Raw genomic sequence first — 14,879 nt, 5'->3', positions numbered from 1 at the left:
TTATTACTGCTTTTACTGTATCTTTTACTGTATTCTATCAAATAAATGCAGCCTTGGTGAGCATAAAAGACTGGACATGTATATAGGCAATTGCTTATTTTGTATGTGGCAATGACAGATTGCTTTAGATTATTCATTTAGATTAGTAGCAGTAATGATTTATTGTTAGCTCTTATAATCATCTGTGAATAAATATGAACTTTGACCCGCTCTATGACATAACATTAACCTTTTGGGTTCCTAACTTAACCCCCCTAATTGACCAGACTGCACATAGGACACTTGTGTCTAGGGCATCTCTACAGTCATCCTTCATTCTGGACAGCATTAATCTTTCCACCAACAGCAAGTGACATCGAATAAATTAAGTTTTAAATCCGAACACCTAAAAAAAAAAAAAAAAAAGGGAGGATTTGAGTCACAAGTCCATCAGCTCTGTTTAATCTTTTCTTTTTAGTGCTATTGACATTCTTAAAAAAATGTAGTTTTAAATGTAGTTGATGACAGAAATAACATTTGAATTGACAGATATAACAATGAATTTACATTAAGGGATCCATCTCTGAATTCCCCCCAATTATTTCTTTGTCTATCGTACATGAGTACAGTGCCATCACGTAGAGTAAACAACTGCGCACATAGGCGTGCTCACACACACACACACACACACACACACGCAAACATACTGAATTTTTCTCACATCAGAATATACAATTTCTTTCCAGTCCTCCCAGATTCCTTAATTTTCCAAAATCATGTTCTGAAGTGTCCTTAGCAGCTCATTCTGGCCACTCCGAACTCCAAGGTGACCACACCGGGCTCATTCTTGGAGCCGAACGATCCCATCACCTCTCCGTAACCGTTTTCCGTGGCACTGCTTCCCTCTACAGTCCATTCTCCGCCAGTGCTGGCTGGAGCATCTTCCCTGGCCTCCTCTCCGAACACTTCCTCATCTTCCTCCTGCTGCACTTCCTTCCGACTGAGAAGAGGAGCTCCCAGGATAAGGGACTGCGGTCGGGGAGCGAGACTGCGCTCTCTTGGAGGTGTCTGGGGTTTTAGTGGAGATGTACTCACACCAAACTTCTGGAGCTTCTGTGGAAACACACAAAGACACAGGAAAGCATGTGTCATTTCAGATTAATGAAACAAATGGAGGTTATCAGAGGGAGCAATGAGGTTAGAGCAATGAAAGAAGCAAGAATACTTTATAGACCTGATAACAAAATATGATTAAATAGAATATAATTTGTATTATATGTTGTATATGTCATTAGTTACTATTTTATTAATAATAATTGTTGCCGCTTTAATAACTCATAATAATAAAATAAATTATCATTATTATAATTATTGTTACATTGGTCTGTGAGTTTTTAAATTGCCAGACAAAACAAAAACTGTAAACTTATTATTGGTAGTATACACACATACAGTGCTTTGCTAATGTATTCATACCCCATTTATTTTTCACATTGTTACATTGCTGTCTTGCTAAACTGCTTCAAATTACTTTTTTCCACATCAATCTACACTTCATACACCATACTGACAAAGCAAAAGCAGAATTGTCACAACTTCATACATTTATTATTATAAAATTACAAAATGAAATAACTACATTGCATAAGTATTCATACCCTTAACTAAATATTTAGCTGAAGCATCTTTACAGCCTCAAGTCTTTTTGTTTGATGTGACAAGCTTTGCTCTTCAGCATTTAGCAATTATCTGTCATTCTTCTCCTCATCTCTTCACTTTCAAACTCTGCCAGGTGGGACGGGGGCAGTTGAGTTGGACTAGCTATTCATTAAGGCTCTCTCAATGCTTTTCTTCTACTCTGACGAGTCCCTCAGTCCCTGCTGCTGAAAATCAGCCCCACAGCATAAGGCTGCTGCCAGCACACTTTACTTTTGGGATGGTACTCTGCAGGTCATGAGCCTGAGGGTCCCTAACCAAAAATCTTCTCCATCAATTGCTCAGTTTGGCCAGGAGGCCAGCTCTTGGAAGAGAGAATTTCCTTCAATGAAGGAAATTTTTTTCTGAATTCTTGCCCAGATTGTTTGTTTTGACACAAACCTGTTTCTGAGCTCTACAAGCAGTTCTTTTGACCTCAGGGCTTGGTTTTTGCTTTGTTATGCATTATCAGCTGTTAGACCTTTTATTAAGTGTGTGCCTTTCCAAATCATACCCATTCTATTGAATTTGCCACAGGTTAACTTCACTCAAAGTGTAATAACATCTACAAGCAGTATGAATGCTCCTGAGCTAAATTTTCAACTGTCCCAGATAAGGGTATGAATACTAATGCAATGGAATCATTTAAGTTTTGCTTTATACACCATTAAGTTGTATGGTGTAGATTGATATGAGTAAAAAAGCCATTTAAAGCGGTTTAACATAAGGCAGCAACATAACAAAACGTGAAAAAAATGAAGGTGTATGAATACTTTCGCAAGGCACTGTTTTTTATATATTTATATATATATATATATATATACACACATACACACACACAAATTCCTTAAAATAAACAGTAACACAACACCTTGATAATTAGCACTATTAGTATTATTATTATCATGATTAGTGATTATTATGATTGCAGTGGTCAGGAAGGCATTGTTTCTATTAAATTCTATTTGGAATATTCTCACTTCGTCAGACTGTAGAACACATTTAATTTGTTTGAACAATATTGAGGTTGTGAGGGATGTGAGCGGGTCCATTCAATGTAATTTTTACTTTATTTTACTGAACTTTACTTCAGTCCTTTCCAGCCTCATTTTGTTCAGACTAACATCTTCTGATCCCTCAGGGGAAACTCAGTGGTATTGCAGCACACAAATACATGACTAATTCTTTTTCATGAGAAATGAGTGTTCAAGACTTAATTTTTATCCGAGAACCAAATTCCGGAGGTGAACTCACAGTCTTCAGGGCTTGCACTGTGCCCTCAAGCTCTTGGTTGCTGTCTTTCAAGGTGAGGACGTGTTTGAGAATGGACTGCCGAGGGTGCATGGAACGGTCATACTGATGGTACATGTTTCTCCAGAACCTGCAACACAAACCGTTTACTGATTAAACCATTGTAGAGTCTAAATAAAGGAGGAGTCATTTATAAACAGAATAGGTTAGTCATCTGTACTTGAAGTGGTAGGCTTGGGTGGATGGTTCCAAGACCGGGTGTGATTCTGCAAAGCTTGGGCTGTATACAGGGTTCAAATAGTTCTGCTTTTCATTTAGAAGGTGAGCCCATAATGAATATGTCCTCTCCTTCAACCTGTAATGATATACAGAAGAAATAAGGGGTTTGAGATCAGTGTTTCCCCTAGGTTTACAGCTTTTTTTGGTGGTGGTGGAGGGGGGGGGGGGGGGCATATTTGACACAACATATTTTTTGACACGCATTCTCTCTCCTCTGGTGGGAGTGTGCTCACCTGTGTAGGACCCTATGAAATCAATTTTATTTATTCCCAAATTCAGTTTTATGTTTTTTCCAAATGCCATTTTTAGTGTTTTAATTTTTCTAAATTCCGCTTTTTTCTGTTTTCATTTTTCTGGACTTCTTTGTAATTGTTAAAATAAAAAAGTATTAATCAAAAAGCTTGTCTAGTTAATAACAATCATAAAATGTATAAAATTGTTACCAAATTCTCTGTTTTAGCATGTCTAATCATTCGAATGCATAAAAACAACTTAGTCAAATTTATTCTTAAAATTGCCTTTCAAAATAGTTTTTTTCCCCCTCAGAAATTCTGTTTTTTTTTTGATTCTCAAATGAAGGCATAATACATTAATTTAATGTATCTTTTAATTACATTTTAAAAATACATTTTGGTCCAAAAATAACAAAAATTACGACTTTATTCAGCATTGTCTTCTCTTCCGGATCTGTTGTGAATAAAGTCGTCAATTTTGGACCAAAATGTATTTTCGATGCTTCAAAATATTCTAACGGACCCTCTGATGTCAAATGGACTACTTTGAAGGTGTTTTTATTACCTTTCTGGACATGGACAGTATACCGTACATACACTTTCAATGAAGGGACGGAAAGCTCTCGGACTAAATCTAAAATATCTTAAACTGTGTTCTGAAGATGAACGGAGGTCTTACGGGTTTGGAACGGCATGAGGTTGAGTTATTAATTACATAATTTTTAGGTGAACTAACCCTTTAAATGACTTCTGTTGTGATCTGGCACTATATAGAAATGAAAATTAAATTAACTTGACCCTCTGGGGGGGTGATATAATGGCAGGGGAAACACTGGAGATGATGGGAACTAAGCAAATGCATGTTAGTTTTACTCACTGAAGGTCTTCTCTCTGCCGTTGGCTGTTGCCCAGGAAGTTGCCAAACTGGCAGGAATGGACATGCTCATGGATCTGAATGAGGAACCACTCGCTGAACTCGAAAGCCTGAGGAAACTGTTCAGTCAGCTGCCATACACACTCCAGGAACTGCGTGAAGATGGGTGACACCTCTTTTGGGTCGATGTTCAACTGATCACACCTGCGGGGAAACGGATGTCAAGGTTATTCCAGACTCTTCAAACATCTAAAGTTAGGAAACCAAACAGTGAATCATGCTAACCTGTCAGCAAACTTGTGTCCAAAAGAGATCCAGTCTTTTTCAATAAGTACCTGAGTACAATAGGAAGATATATTAGATGGTGGAAAAAGACAAACAACAATGTCAGCTTGAACAGATAAAAAGCTCTTACCATGAATCCTTTAATGGTGCGATAGTACGGATCCATCAGCAGAGAGCCTAGAGCGCAGACCTGAGCTGTCCGATCCCATCCATCAGAGCAGTGCACAAGCACACTGGCGCCCTCCACAGTCACAGCCTGGTATTACAAAAACATTTATGAGAATTGTTACTTGACATACTGATAAAATCAGTAAAAATGATAAGAGCACATTGCAAAATTACTAAATCGGAAACCGGAAAAAAAGACCGTATTTCAATGCTACCGTTATATAAAATATTATTAAATAAAAAAATTATACTAATACTAAAATACCCCTGAATATTAAATAATCAGTGGCATAATACTGCATGCAAGAAGACTACAGTTTTACTTTAGCAAGGAATATAGCAGCATCCATGATGGCTTTGATATGACGCAACCATCCACTGTTTTCCAGTCCAACCAGGTAATCAGTCATGGAAAGTGAGCGCGTTCCCACCACTTTTAGAGACACAAAAAAAACAGAGATGCTGACAAGCCACAAAATGAAATGAGAATGAACCAAATTCCCATACGTCAGCAGTCTCAGACCTTCCAGAAGCTTCTGCAAACTTCCTCTCATCACATGAATATTCTCGATGCCCACAAACTGGAAGCGGATATTAGAGTAGTTGTCTTCATTCTCATAGCCTTTCCCTGCCGCACGGTTTGCCAGTGCGTTCAACTACCAAAACACAAAAAGTGCTTAAGAAACCTGTTATGATCTCCCAACTGGCTTGAAGAACACAAAAAAAAACTTCACGATGTTCTACCTTAGGCCGCGTGTCCATCACATATATATATCGGCTGTTATGATTGGCCTTGCTGATGGCCTGAAGCATGTGTTCGTCTTCTAAACAGCGAGCACTGAAGCCAGAAAGAGGCTGACTGCACCGACACACCGCCGCCTGGAGACACGACACAAACAAGTATAAATGTTCACCACCCTGACATACATTAGAAAAGCAGAGGAAATTAGTAATGGTAGACTTAACAAGACCAATGCAGATATTGAGAGGATGCCACTGGCAAACAGCCCTGACTTGCCAGTAAAACTAGTGTTTAACATTATCAGTCTCTGTGTGTTAACAAGCCAATACCTGTTTAAAATTCTGCTCCGTTTGTCTAATACCACACAGAAGAAGCAACTAACGCACATTACTGTGTCAACAGACATCTGCACATAAAATAGTTTTAATTAAATCTAAAGATAAAGAAAGCAGAAAGATACATACTTCATTTAAATGACTGGTTTTCTATTCTTATTAATAAAGATGGATTAATCCATTCTTACCTTCTTCTCTTGGTAGAAGTATGTAAGAACAGGAAATCGGCCTTTGCTTCTGAACTTGGAGCTTCCGACTATGATGGGTTTACTGGCCGTAATGGGTACGTATAAGTCTCTTGGATATGTCTTACACACCTAAGCACACAATTTAAAGTCAGACACATTAACAATACACTAAAGAAAACAATAACTTCCGTAAAGAAAAAAAAACAACACATTACAGCAGTATAAAAACATGCAGTACTAGTAAAAATCATGGAAACACACCACTGAATTTATGTTTCTCATGAGCTACACACACAGACAAACAAAATAGTAAAATAGTATTAATTAATTTATATCGAATGTATTTAAAAAAAAAAATAACATTTCAAAATGACAGTGAATTTTTCTCAATTTATTTTAAAGCTTTTTAATCTATTTTATGTTTTTTGTTTTTATTTTAGATCTCGTGAAAGGGTTACTACTTTGAAGAATCTAAAATATGAAATTGAAAATATTTTAATGGATATTATTTATAGTATATAGTATTATTATTATTTTTATTGTAAAATTTAAAATATTACATCTAAAATAATACATATAGTAATAATAAATATTGTAATTCTATATTATAATCTTCTGCAATGGTTATAAATTTACCTACAGTAAAGCTTAACATATTTGATTAATCTCAGCATCTAAAATTATTTATTCAGTGACCTTTTCAGCAGGTTATATTGTTATACAAATAGGCGATGACAAGTGACTTAAGTCTTTTTGTATTATGAATGAACAACAGAATCACTCACTCAACTAACAGTTTGTTAACAAACAGAGTCAATCACAACCAAAGTATATCAGATTGGTTCACAAATAAAACAACACTAGCACATACAGTACATACCTGGCCAGGCATTTGCTTTTCTAACTGAAACCTAGTTTTATTCCAACCACATTATTTTCTAGTACTAGTCTTGAGGGACATTACACTCTATTTTAGGTTGCCTGACAGCCTCATGAGACCTGATTTTAGGTTACACATATCCTGAATTAGATTCAGAATTGCTGCTGATGTTGAACATACTCCACACGTTTGCCTCCCATCATACCTTGTACTCCCTGTTAACATCTGTCAGTTGCCACTGGTCACATGGCACACCCATCCGTTCAAACTCAGCTGCGAGGTCTATGAGTTGCCAGCCCTCCTCTCTCTGTTGGTCATTCTGCTTTGGGTTGTAGGAGAACGCGTACAGCTCGTCGTAGGACACTGGTGTACAGAATTAATAAACTTTACAAAAGGTGAAAATGAAAGTCAAAGTATTCAGGCGACCATCTGGAGCTGCTACTGATGCTCTCATGTCCCTGACCTCCAGCCAACAATGCATGACCACAATATCCCTTGTTCAGTCACAGAACAGAGGGTGGCCATGACCTAAGGGTCTCCCCTGTGACTTTCAGGAAACTTCTGCAGTCTATTTTTTCTTGACATGGCACTTTACCCACCTGGTCTCAGTAGCCTGAGCAGAGAGCTGTAGATATCATGGCAGTCCCGTTCTCGCGGAATCACAAAATGGACAAGACGGAAATTTCGGCACTGAATGAGGAGCGGGCAGCCACTGGTTGTGAGGGACAGCTTCTCCACGGAGGCGATGTGGTGATGAAGGATCTGAACACACAGACACATAAATACAAAACTCATTTACAGAATTCAACTGAAATGCATTTGGACAGTTAAGTCACATTTAAAAAAAAACTAAAAATAATGAAGTGCCATTTATTTGAAAGAAAATTGTAAAATGGGGTGTACTGATAATAAAAAAGGCCAATTATTATTTTTATTTATTTTTTCATTTTAAGACCTATAACCAATTAATTGCATACAATATTTAAATTCCATACTATTTTGTCTAAATAAATTAAAATTAAATAACTGAAACTAAATTTTATATTTTTAAATAATGAAAAAGTGTTGAATTATTAGATTTTCAGTTTGCGTTAAATGATGGCAAAGGCAATCTTAATATAAAAATATGAAAATGAGCATGAACAATTAAATATCTGACTGATTCCTATATATATAAAATTTAAGTATATCATTACAGCCAATAAACTTTTCAATAAACAGCAAATAAACCATGATATGGCCAGTAACTGATAAATTGCATACAATATTAATATACTACACTATTTTGCCCAATTAAATATAAACACAATCTAAAATAATATAATATACAAATAGATAATACTGTAAAATATAATGTACAATCTAAATTAAAAGGATATTTATTACATGTAACCGTGTAAAATCGAGCATTAGGGGATGGGAAAGAAAATTCAAATGTAAAAATATGGAAGTAAGTTTGCATAATTAAATTTCTAACATCGATCAATACTTATAAATAAAACTCTAATATCGGCTGGTAACTGATATATTGTGCCTTCCTAATGTAAAAAACTAAACAAACAAACAAAAATAGCTTGTAAGGTTTCAAATGACAAAACCATACATATGTACACTGTTTGAAATGAAATCAAAGTCATTCTGTGGTCGTCAAATGTTAGGGGAACATATTTATTGTTGTGATGAAGTATTATTTTTCTAAATACTGGTCTACTGTGTTTCCTGCCACAATTACTGGTCATAAGCATCAGTGTTTTTTAAAGATGTGTTGAAATCTCAAATTTTTTTCCCTTCCTCTTCTTGTGTTCCTCTATCTTTACAGAGGAATCTAATGTGCAAGAACATGACAAGGAGAATCTAATATGCACATACATGATTACCATATTCAAGTAACTACACAGCACTTTTGGAAGGTCAAAAAAACGCGCATATATCTGCATTTCCATTTGGATCTTCGTGACTAAGTGTGCTGTTGTCATTGACCACTGAAGTTTGCATGTAATGCATAATGCATAGGGAACAGAAGGCAGTGCTGCAGGCAGACAGAGAGAGACTTTTTGTGAGTGAAGAAGCTACATGTGAGAGTGCAGAATTTAATTCAGTTGGGTTCCAGACTGTCATGTGAACATCTGCTACTCCAACCAGCTAGCTAGTTTTTATAAAGTGCTGGAACAAAATCACAAAAATGTGCTCTTGAGGCCAGATCTCTTGTAAACTAAAACAAGATCAAGGATGCCTATATATAATATATATATAATACATATTAACATGTTATATGTAAATAACCACAATTTTTTTTAGATTTTCTGAAAAAAAGAAAAAAAAGAAAGAAAGAAATACTTTCACAATTCTGAATAAGTGTTTTCTATTTTAATATATTTCAAGTGTTATTTTTTCCTGTGATGGCAAAGCTGGATTTTCAGCACTGTTATTCCAGTCTTTGGGTGTCACATGATCATTCAGAAATCATTCTCATATTCTGATTTGGAGCTCAAGAAACAAAATAGAAATATTTTGTAACCAATCAAATGTGTTAAATGTCTTAACTTTTTATAAATTAAATGAGCAAGTGTCTTTGCTAAAATATACGTATACGTAAAAAATACGTATATATATATATCTATATATATATATATATATATATATATATATATATACACACACACACACGTATTTTTCGGACTATAAGTCGCACCTTAGTATAAGTCGTATCAGTCCAAAAATACGTCATGATGAGGAAAAAAACATAAGTCGCATTTATTTAGAACTAAGAACCAAGAGTTCACATTACCGTCTACAGCCGCGAGAGGGCGCTCTATGTTTTCTGTGTACTGTAGACTACAGGAGCACTGAGCAGCACAGAGCAGCACAGAGCAGCATAGAGCGCCCTCTCGCGGCTGTAGATGGTAATGTGAACTCTTGGTTCATTTCTCTTGGTTCATGTCAAATTAACTTTGATAAATAAGTCGCATCTGACTATAAGTCGCAGGACCAGCCAAACTATGAAAAAAAGTGCGACTTATAGTCCGGAAAATAGGATATATATATATATATATATATATATATAAATAAGAAATAATATATTACTTTCTTTAAAACAAAATTGTACTAATCCCAAAATTTTAACCGGAAATGTATAAATATATATATTTTTTTATTAGATTTAAAATGAATTACAATTACTTACTGGCCCAAGTCTTCAAAGTAAGTCTATGGGAATGTTTAACAAGTTTTATCACCCGTAAGTCAAAAATAATAAGTTCAATCAATTAGAAAGCGAATAGCGTAATATCATTAAAACCTCTCAAGAGTATATTATAATGATAAACGTTATTGGTCAGTGTCAGTCAACATCTCGACTTCCGATCCACTTCTTGCACGGAGAAGACGGTAAGATAAAGTTAACCATCTGCCATACGCTCACACACACAGAGACGGAGCGATCAGTGGACTCTAACTGTGGCAGATCACGTCTTGAGCTATGTGGGTCATTGGTATTCATGTCCTCTCCTGGCCTCCCCTACACTCTCGTATTCACTTGGCCTCGACGGCAAACTCAGCCGACAGGTTTCCACAGCAACAATGCCTTCTGCCAACATGAGGAACTAGTAACCTCATTCCCATGATCTAATTCACTATAATCCTGTCAACAAAAAGGGTGGTACTGTATATCCAAGCCACCCTGTCGGTCACACAGGAATTCTTTATCACGTCATAACAGATCATTTAGAGGTGGTTAAGCGGGCCTTTTCATACCCATATCTCCTGGGCGCTGGTTGAATTACTCTCCACAAAGATCAGATGTGTGGCCGTCAGATGAAGGGTTCCTGTCACAGACTTGTTGCTAAAGCGATCTAGTAGCTTCACTTGTTCTACCTGTGGAGAAAAGCACACGTTACATTTTTTACATAAACTGTAATACTGTGAGGACTTCAAGTCAAGCCGAATATATCTTCCACTTTGTAAACATGAAATATATAGACCTAACTATGAGCAATTTAGGAATAATCCAAAAGAAATGTACTTTCACTGGCAAGACCAAGCAAAATCTACTACCGTTTTCACTATTTTCTGCATAGATTTTAACGGAAAACCTGATGAATTCATTTAAACATGGTGTCGCATACATGTACTGAGCCATTTTCAAGTGGACAAGCCACAATAGACTACTACAGTTTAATGGCTTTGTATTACATAAATTATCATCAAATTAATTGATAGTGCATATCATATTGGGCGACGTCATATCACAAATCATATTCTACCACATATTTAAACATACACTAAAGTTGAAAACAAAATTAGATGGTGAATTAAGTGAAAGCAAACAAAAAAACACGACACCAAAACAGTAAACATTAATTCATATTATTTAAAACTACTGTATATATAAATTAGATCTGCCTCTGTATCCCAGCATCTGGCCCGCAGTTAGGCAACAAATTCCGTTGAACGCAATAAAACCATCAAACGTCACAAAACAAACAGTGAGTGCGATTTTTAAAAGGAAACTGATAAAAGCAACAGTGTGTAAACTTTGTACAGTAGATTATACAGGAGTTCAGGTAACTATATAAGTAGGGATGGGACGGTATGAAAATTTAATATCACGATTATAGTGACTAAAATTATCACGATTATCAATATTATCACGGTTTTGTTGAAACGAGATGAAAGTGTTCAAAAATAGTTGATGCTCACACTGAAAACATTTCAGCAAGTTTTATATTTAATAATCACCAAACAACTAATAAAACAAGCAACTCTATGCACTTAATTTAAAGAAAGATTAAATTCTGTGGCATTTCCTTCCTTACAATGAAAAGTGTAGAAGCATAGAAAAGCATAGAAAAGTCACTGACTTTCGCCATTCCTTCTCGAAAAAAAACAAAAAAAACATTGTGCGCTGCGCTTGCGTCAGACTGTTGCTGGCTGGACATGATTTAATAGTAAGTTATTAAAACCACGATAATCAAACACGGTTTTAATGATAATTCATTTTTAAACGATATTACTAACCTTCAGCACATTTTATCACGATTATCAATAAAACCGGTTATCGTCCCATCCCTATATATAAGTAATGCTATATAAGTAAGATAAAGTCTACGTATAAGCGAGCGATACTTTAAACACTATATATATTTATGTGTGTGTGTTTCGCATTATTTATTAATTTAATTAATTTATGCATTTAGCAGATGCTTTTATCCAAAGCGACTTACAGTGCATTCAGGCTATCAATTTTTACATATCATATCATGTGTTCCCGGGGAATCGAACCCCCAACCTTGCTTGATAGCGCAGTGCTCTACCAATTGAGCTACAGGAACACAATATTATATTTATACAATATTTGCATTTTATATTTTATTTTTAATATATATATATATATATATATAATAGACCCACTTGAGTGCCTTTATTGGCCCTGGACCCCTGGCTGAAAACCCTGACACTAAGATGGTGAATATAGAAAAAGATAAAGTTTAGTACATTTCTGTTACTGTAATAATGGAGTGCTTCATGATGTCACAACAAATAAGACCATTTACAGTATACATACAAATGCCGTTTTGGTTGCCTTATTCATTACATCACCGTTCTAATAACTTCAGACAACATAAAAATGCAGAATCAGCCTCTAAGGCCCAAAGCTTTCAGGACAGACCAGTTCTGCACAGATTTTGAAATCTGTCACAATGGCCACAAAGGCAGAACATCCACACACGTATCACCGGGACTAGATTCAAGAGCATTCGGTTCATTTATACAAGGACAGACGATACAGACGAACATAAACACTGATGAGAGCTGCACGTCCAATGTATATAGATACACCATGTCATAGGTTAAATGCATTAAATTCAGTTGCATTTAAAAAGTGTTTCTGACTTTGAAGTCATGACTGATTCTGCCAGAATTCTACTATTTAGTAAATTCTACCTTTGGTGTCCGGATGTGCTCCATGGTGTTGCTGTTTTAGCGTGGTCAGCACGAGGAATGGATGACAATATCCTAAACAGATGCGTTCACACATCGGATGAATAAGTAAAGAATGAATCCGCCTCCGTTTGAAGCCACGTTCAAAACATCTCTTCTACTAGCAGCTAACAGTCAGTTTCTGCTGCTCTACTCAGCACTTCCTACTTGGGGCGTGTCTGTGTGAAAAACAGACAGATGCATTCTGGGAAATTTAGTTTTATGGCGCGTTTGGACTTTTTTTGTTTTGTTTTTTGGCTTTTTGGCATAACCAAAGACCCTTTAATTTTATTATATAGTTCACGGAATAAAACACATTTGGTAAAGCATTTAACATAACTTGTTTCATAATCTATTAACCATATACAGTCATGGCCAAAAGTTTTGAGAATTACATAAATATTGGAAATTGGAAAAGTTGCTGCTTAAGTTTTTATAATAGCAATTTGCATATACTGCATATAGAATGTTGACGAGCACAAGGCTGGAGATCATTATGTCAGGCTGATTGGGTTAGAATGGCAGACTTGACATGTTAAAAGGAGGGTGATGCTTGAAATCATTGTTCTTCCATTGTTAACCATGGTGACCTGCAAAGAAACACGTGCAGCCATCATTGCGTTGCATAAAAATGTCTTCACAGGCAAGGATATTGTGGCTACTAAGATTGCACCTAAATCAACAATTTATAGGATCATCAAGAACTTCAAGGAAAGAGGTTCAATTCTTGTAAAGAAGGCTTCAGGGCGTCCAAGAAAGTCCAGCAAGCGCCAGGATCGTCTCCTAAAGAGGATTCAGCTGCGGGATCGGAGTGCCACCAGTGCAGAGCTTGCTCAGGAATGGCAGCAGGCAGGTGTGAGCGCATCTGCACGCACAGTGAGGCCAAGACTTTTGGAAGATGGCCTTGTGTCAAGAAGGGCAGCAAAGAAGCCACTTCTCTCCAAAAAAAAAAACATCAGGGACCGATTGGTCTTCTGCAGAAAGCATAGTGAATGGACTGCTGAGGACCGGGGCAAAGTCATATTCTCAGATGAAGCCCCTTTCCGATTGTTTGGGGCATCTGGAAAATGGCTTGTCCGGAGAAGAAAAGGTGAGCGCTACCATCAGTCCTGTGTCATGCCAACAGTAAAGCATCCTCACACCATTCATGTGTGGGGTTGCTTCTCATCCAAGGGAGTGGGCTCGCTCACAATTCTGCCCAAAAACACAGCCATGAATAAAGATTGGTACCAAAACACCCTCCAACAGCAACTTCTTCCAACAATCCAACAACAGTTTGGTGAAGAACCATGCATTTTCCAGCGTGATGGAGCACCGTGCCATAAGGCAAAAGTGATAACTAAGTGGCTCGGGGACCAGAATGTTGAAATTTTGGGTCCATGGCCTGGAAACTCCCCAGATCTTAATCCCATTGAGAACTTGTGGTCAATCCTCAAGAGGCGGGTGGACAAACAAAAACCCACTAATTCTGACAAACTCCAAGAAGTGATTATGAAAGAATGGGTTGCTATCAGTCAGGATTTGGCCCAGAAGTTGATTGAGAGCATGCCCAGTCGAACTGCAGAGGTCCTGAAAAAGAAGGGCCAACACTGCAAATACTGACTCTTTGCATAAATGTCATGTAATTGTCGATAAAAGCCTTTGAAACGTATGAAGTGCTTGTAATTATATTTCAGTACATCACAGAAACAACTGAAACAAAGATCTAAAAGCAGTTTCGCAGCAAACTTTTGGAAAACTAATATTTATGTAATTCTCAAAACTTTTGGCCACGACTGTATTATTTATATTATGAGTTTGCTTTTATCTCTTCTTAGCATTTCATTAGAACATGGGTTTTTAATCTTTTATATGCCTCAGACTCCCAAATATAATCATCCTTGTGCTGGAACGCCATCTTAAAATGTATAATACCGTTATAAATGTATAAAGACACAATTTATACTGTCATACTCTGTAATATTTATGCTCTGATACTGAGTAAAAATGTA

General features: G+C 36.5%; 1 protein-coding gene across 1 annotated transcript; it reads right to left on the bottom strand.

The window, feature by feature from the left end:
* Positions 1–425: 425 nt before the first annotated feature.
* Positions 426–13,073, bottom strand: LOC132116153 (myotubularin-related protein 6-like). Its single transcript, XM_059524779.1, has 14 exons — positions 12,853–13,073; positions 10,663–10,782; positions 7,509–7,671; positions 7,115–7,272; positions 6,030–6,158; positions 5,509–5,643; positions 5,288–5,420; positions 5,088–5,197; positions 4,727–4,852; positions 4,597–4,646; positions 4,315–4,515; positions 3,146–3,280; positions 2,929–3,055; positions 426–1,092 (listed from the first exon to the last, which is right to left on the bottom strand). Exons 1-14 carry the CDS (start codon positions 12,874–12,876, stop codon positions 772–774), a joined length of 1,932 nt encoding a protein of 643 aa, XP_059380762.1. The 5' UTR covers positions 12,877–13,073; the 3' UTR covers positions 426–771.
* Positions 13,074–14,879: the final 1,806 nt, after the last annotated feature.

Source organism: Carassius carassius, chromosome 35, assembly GCF_963082965.1.
Source record: "Carassius carassius chromosome 35, fCarCar2.1, whole genome shotgun sequence".
Lineage (NCBI taxonomy): Eukaryota > Metazoa > Chordata > Actinopteri > Cypriniformes > Cyprinidae > Carassius > Carassius carassius.
Note: the sequence above shows the minus strand (reverse complement) of the source record. Positions and strands in the feature narration are given on the sequence as shown.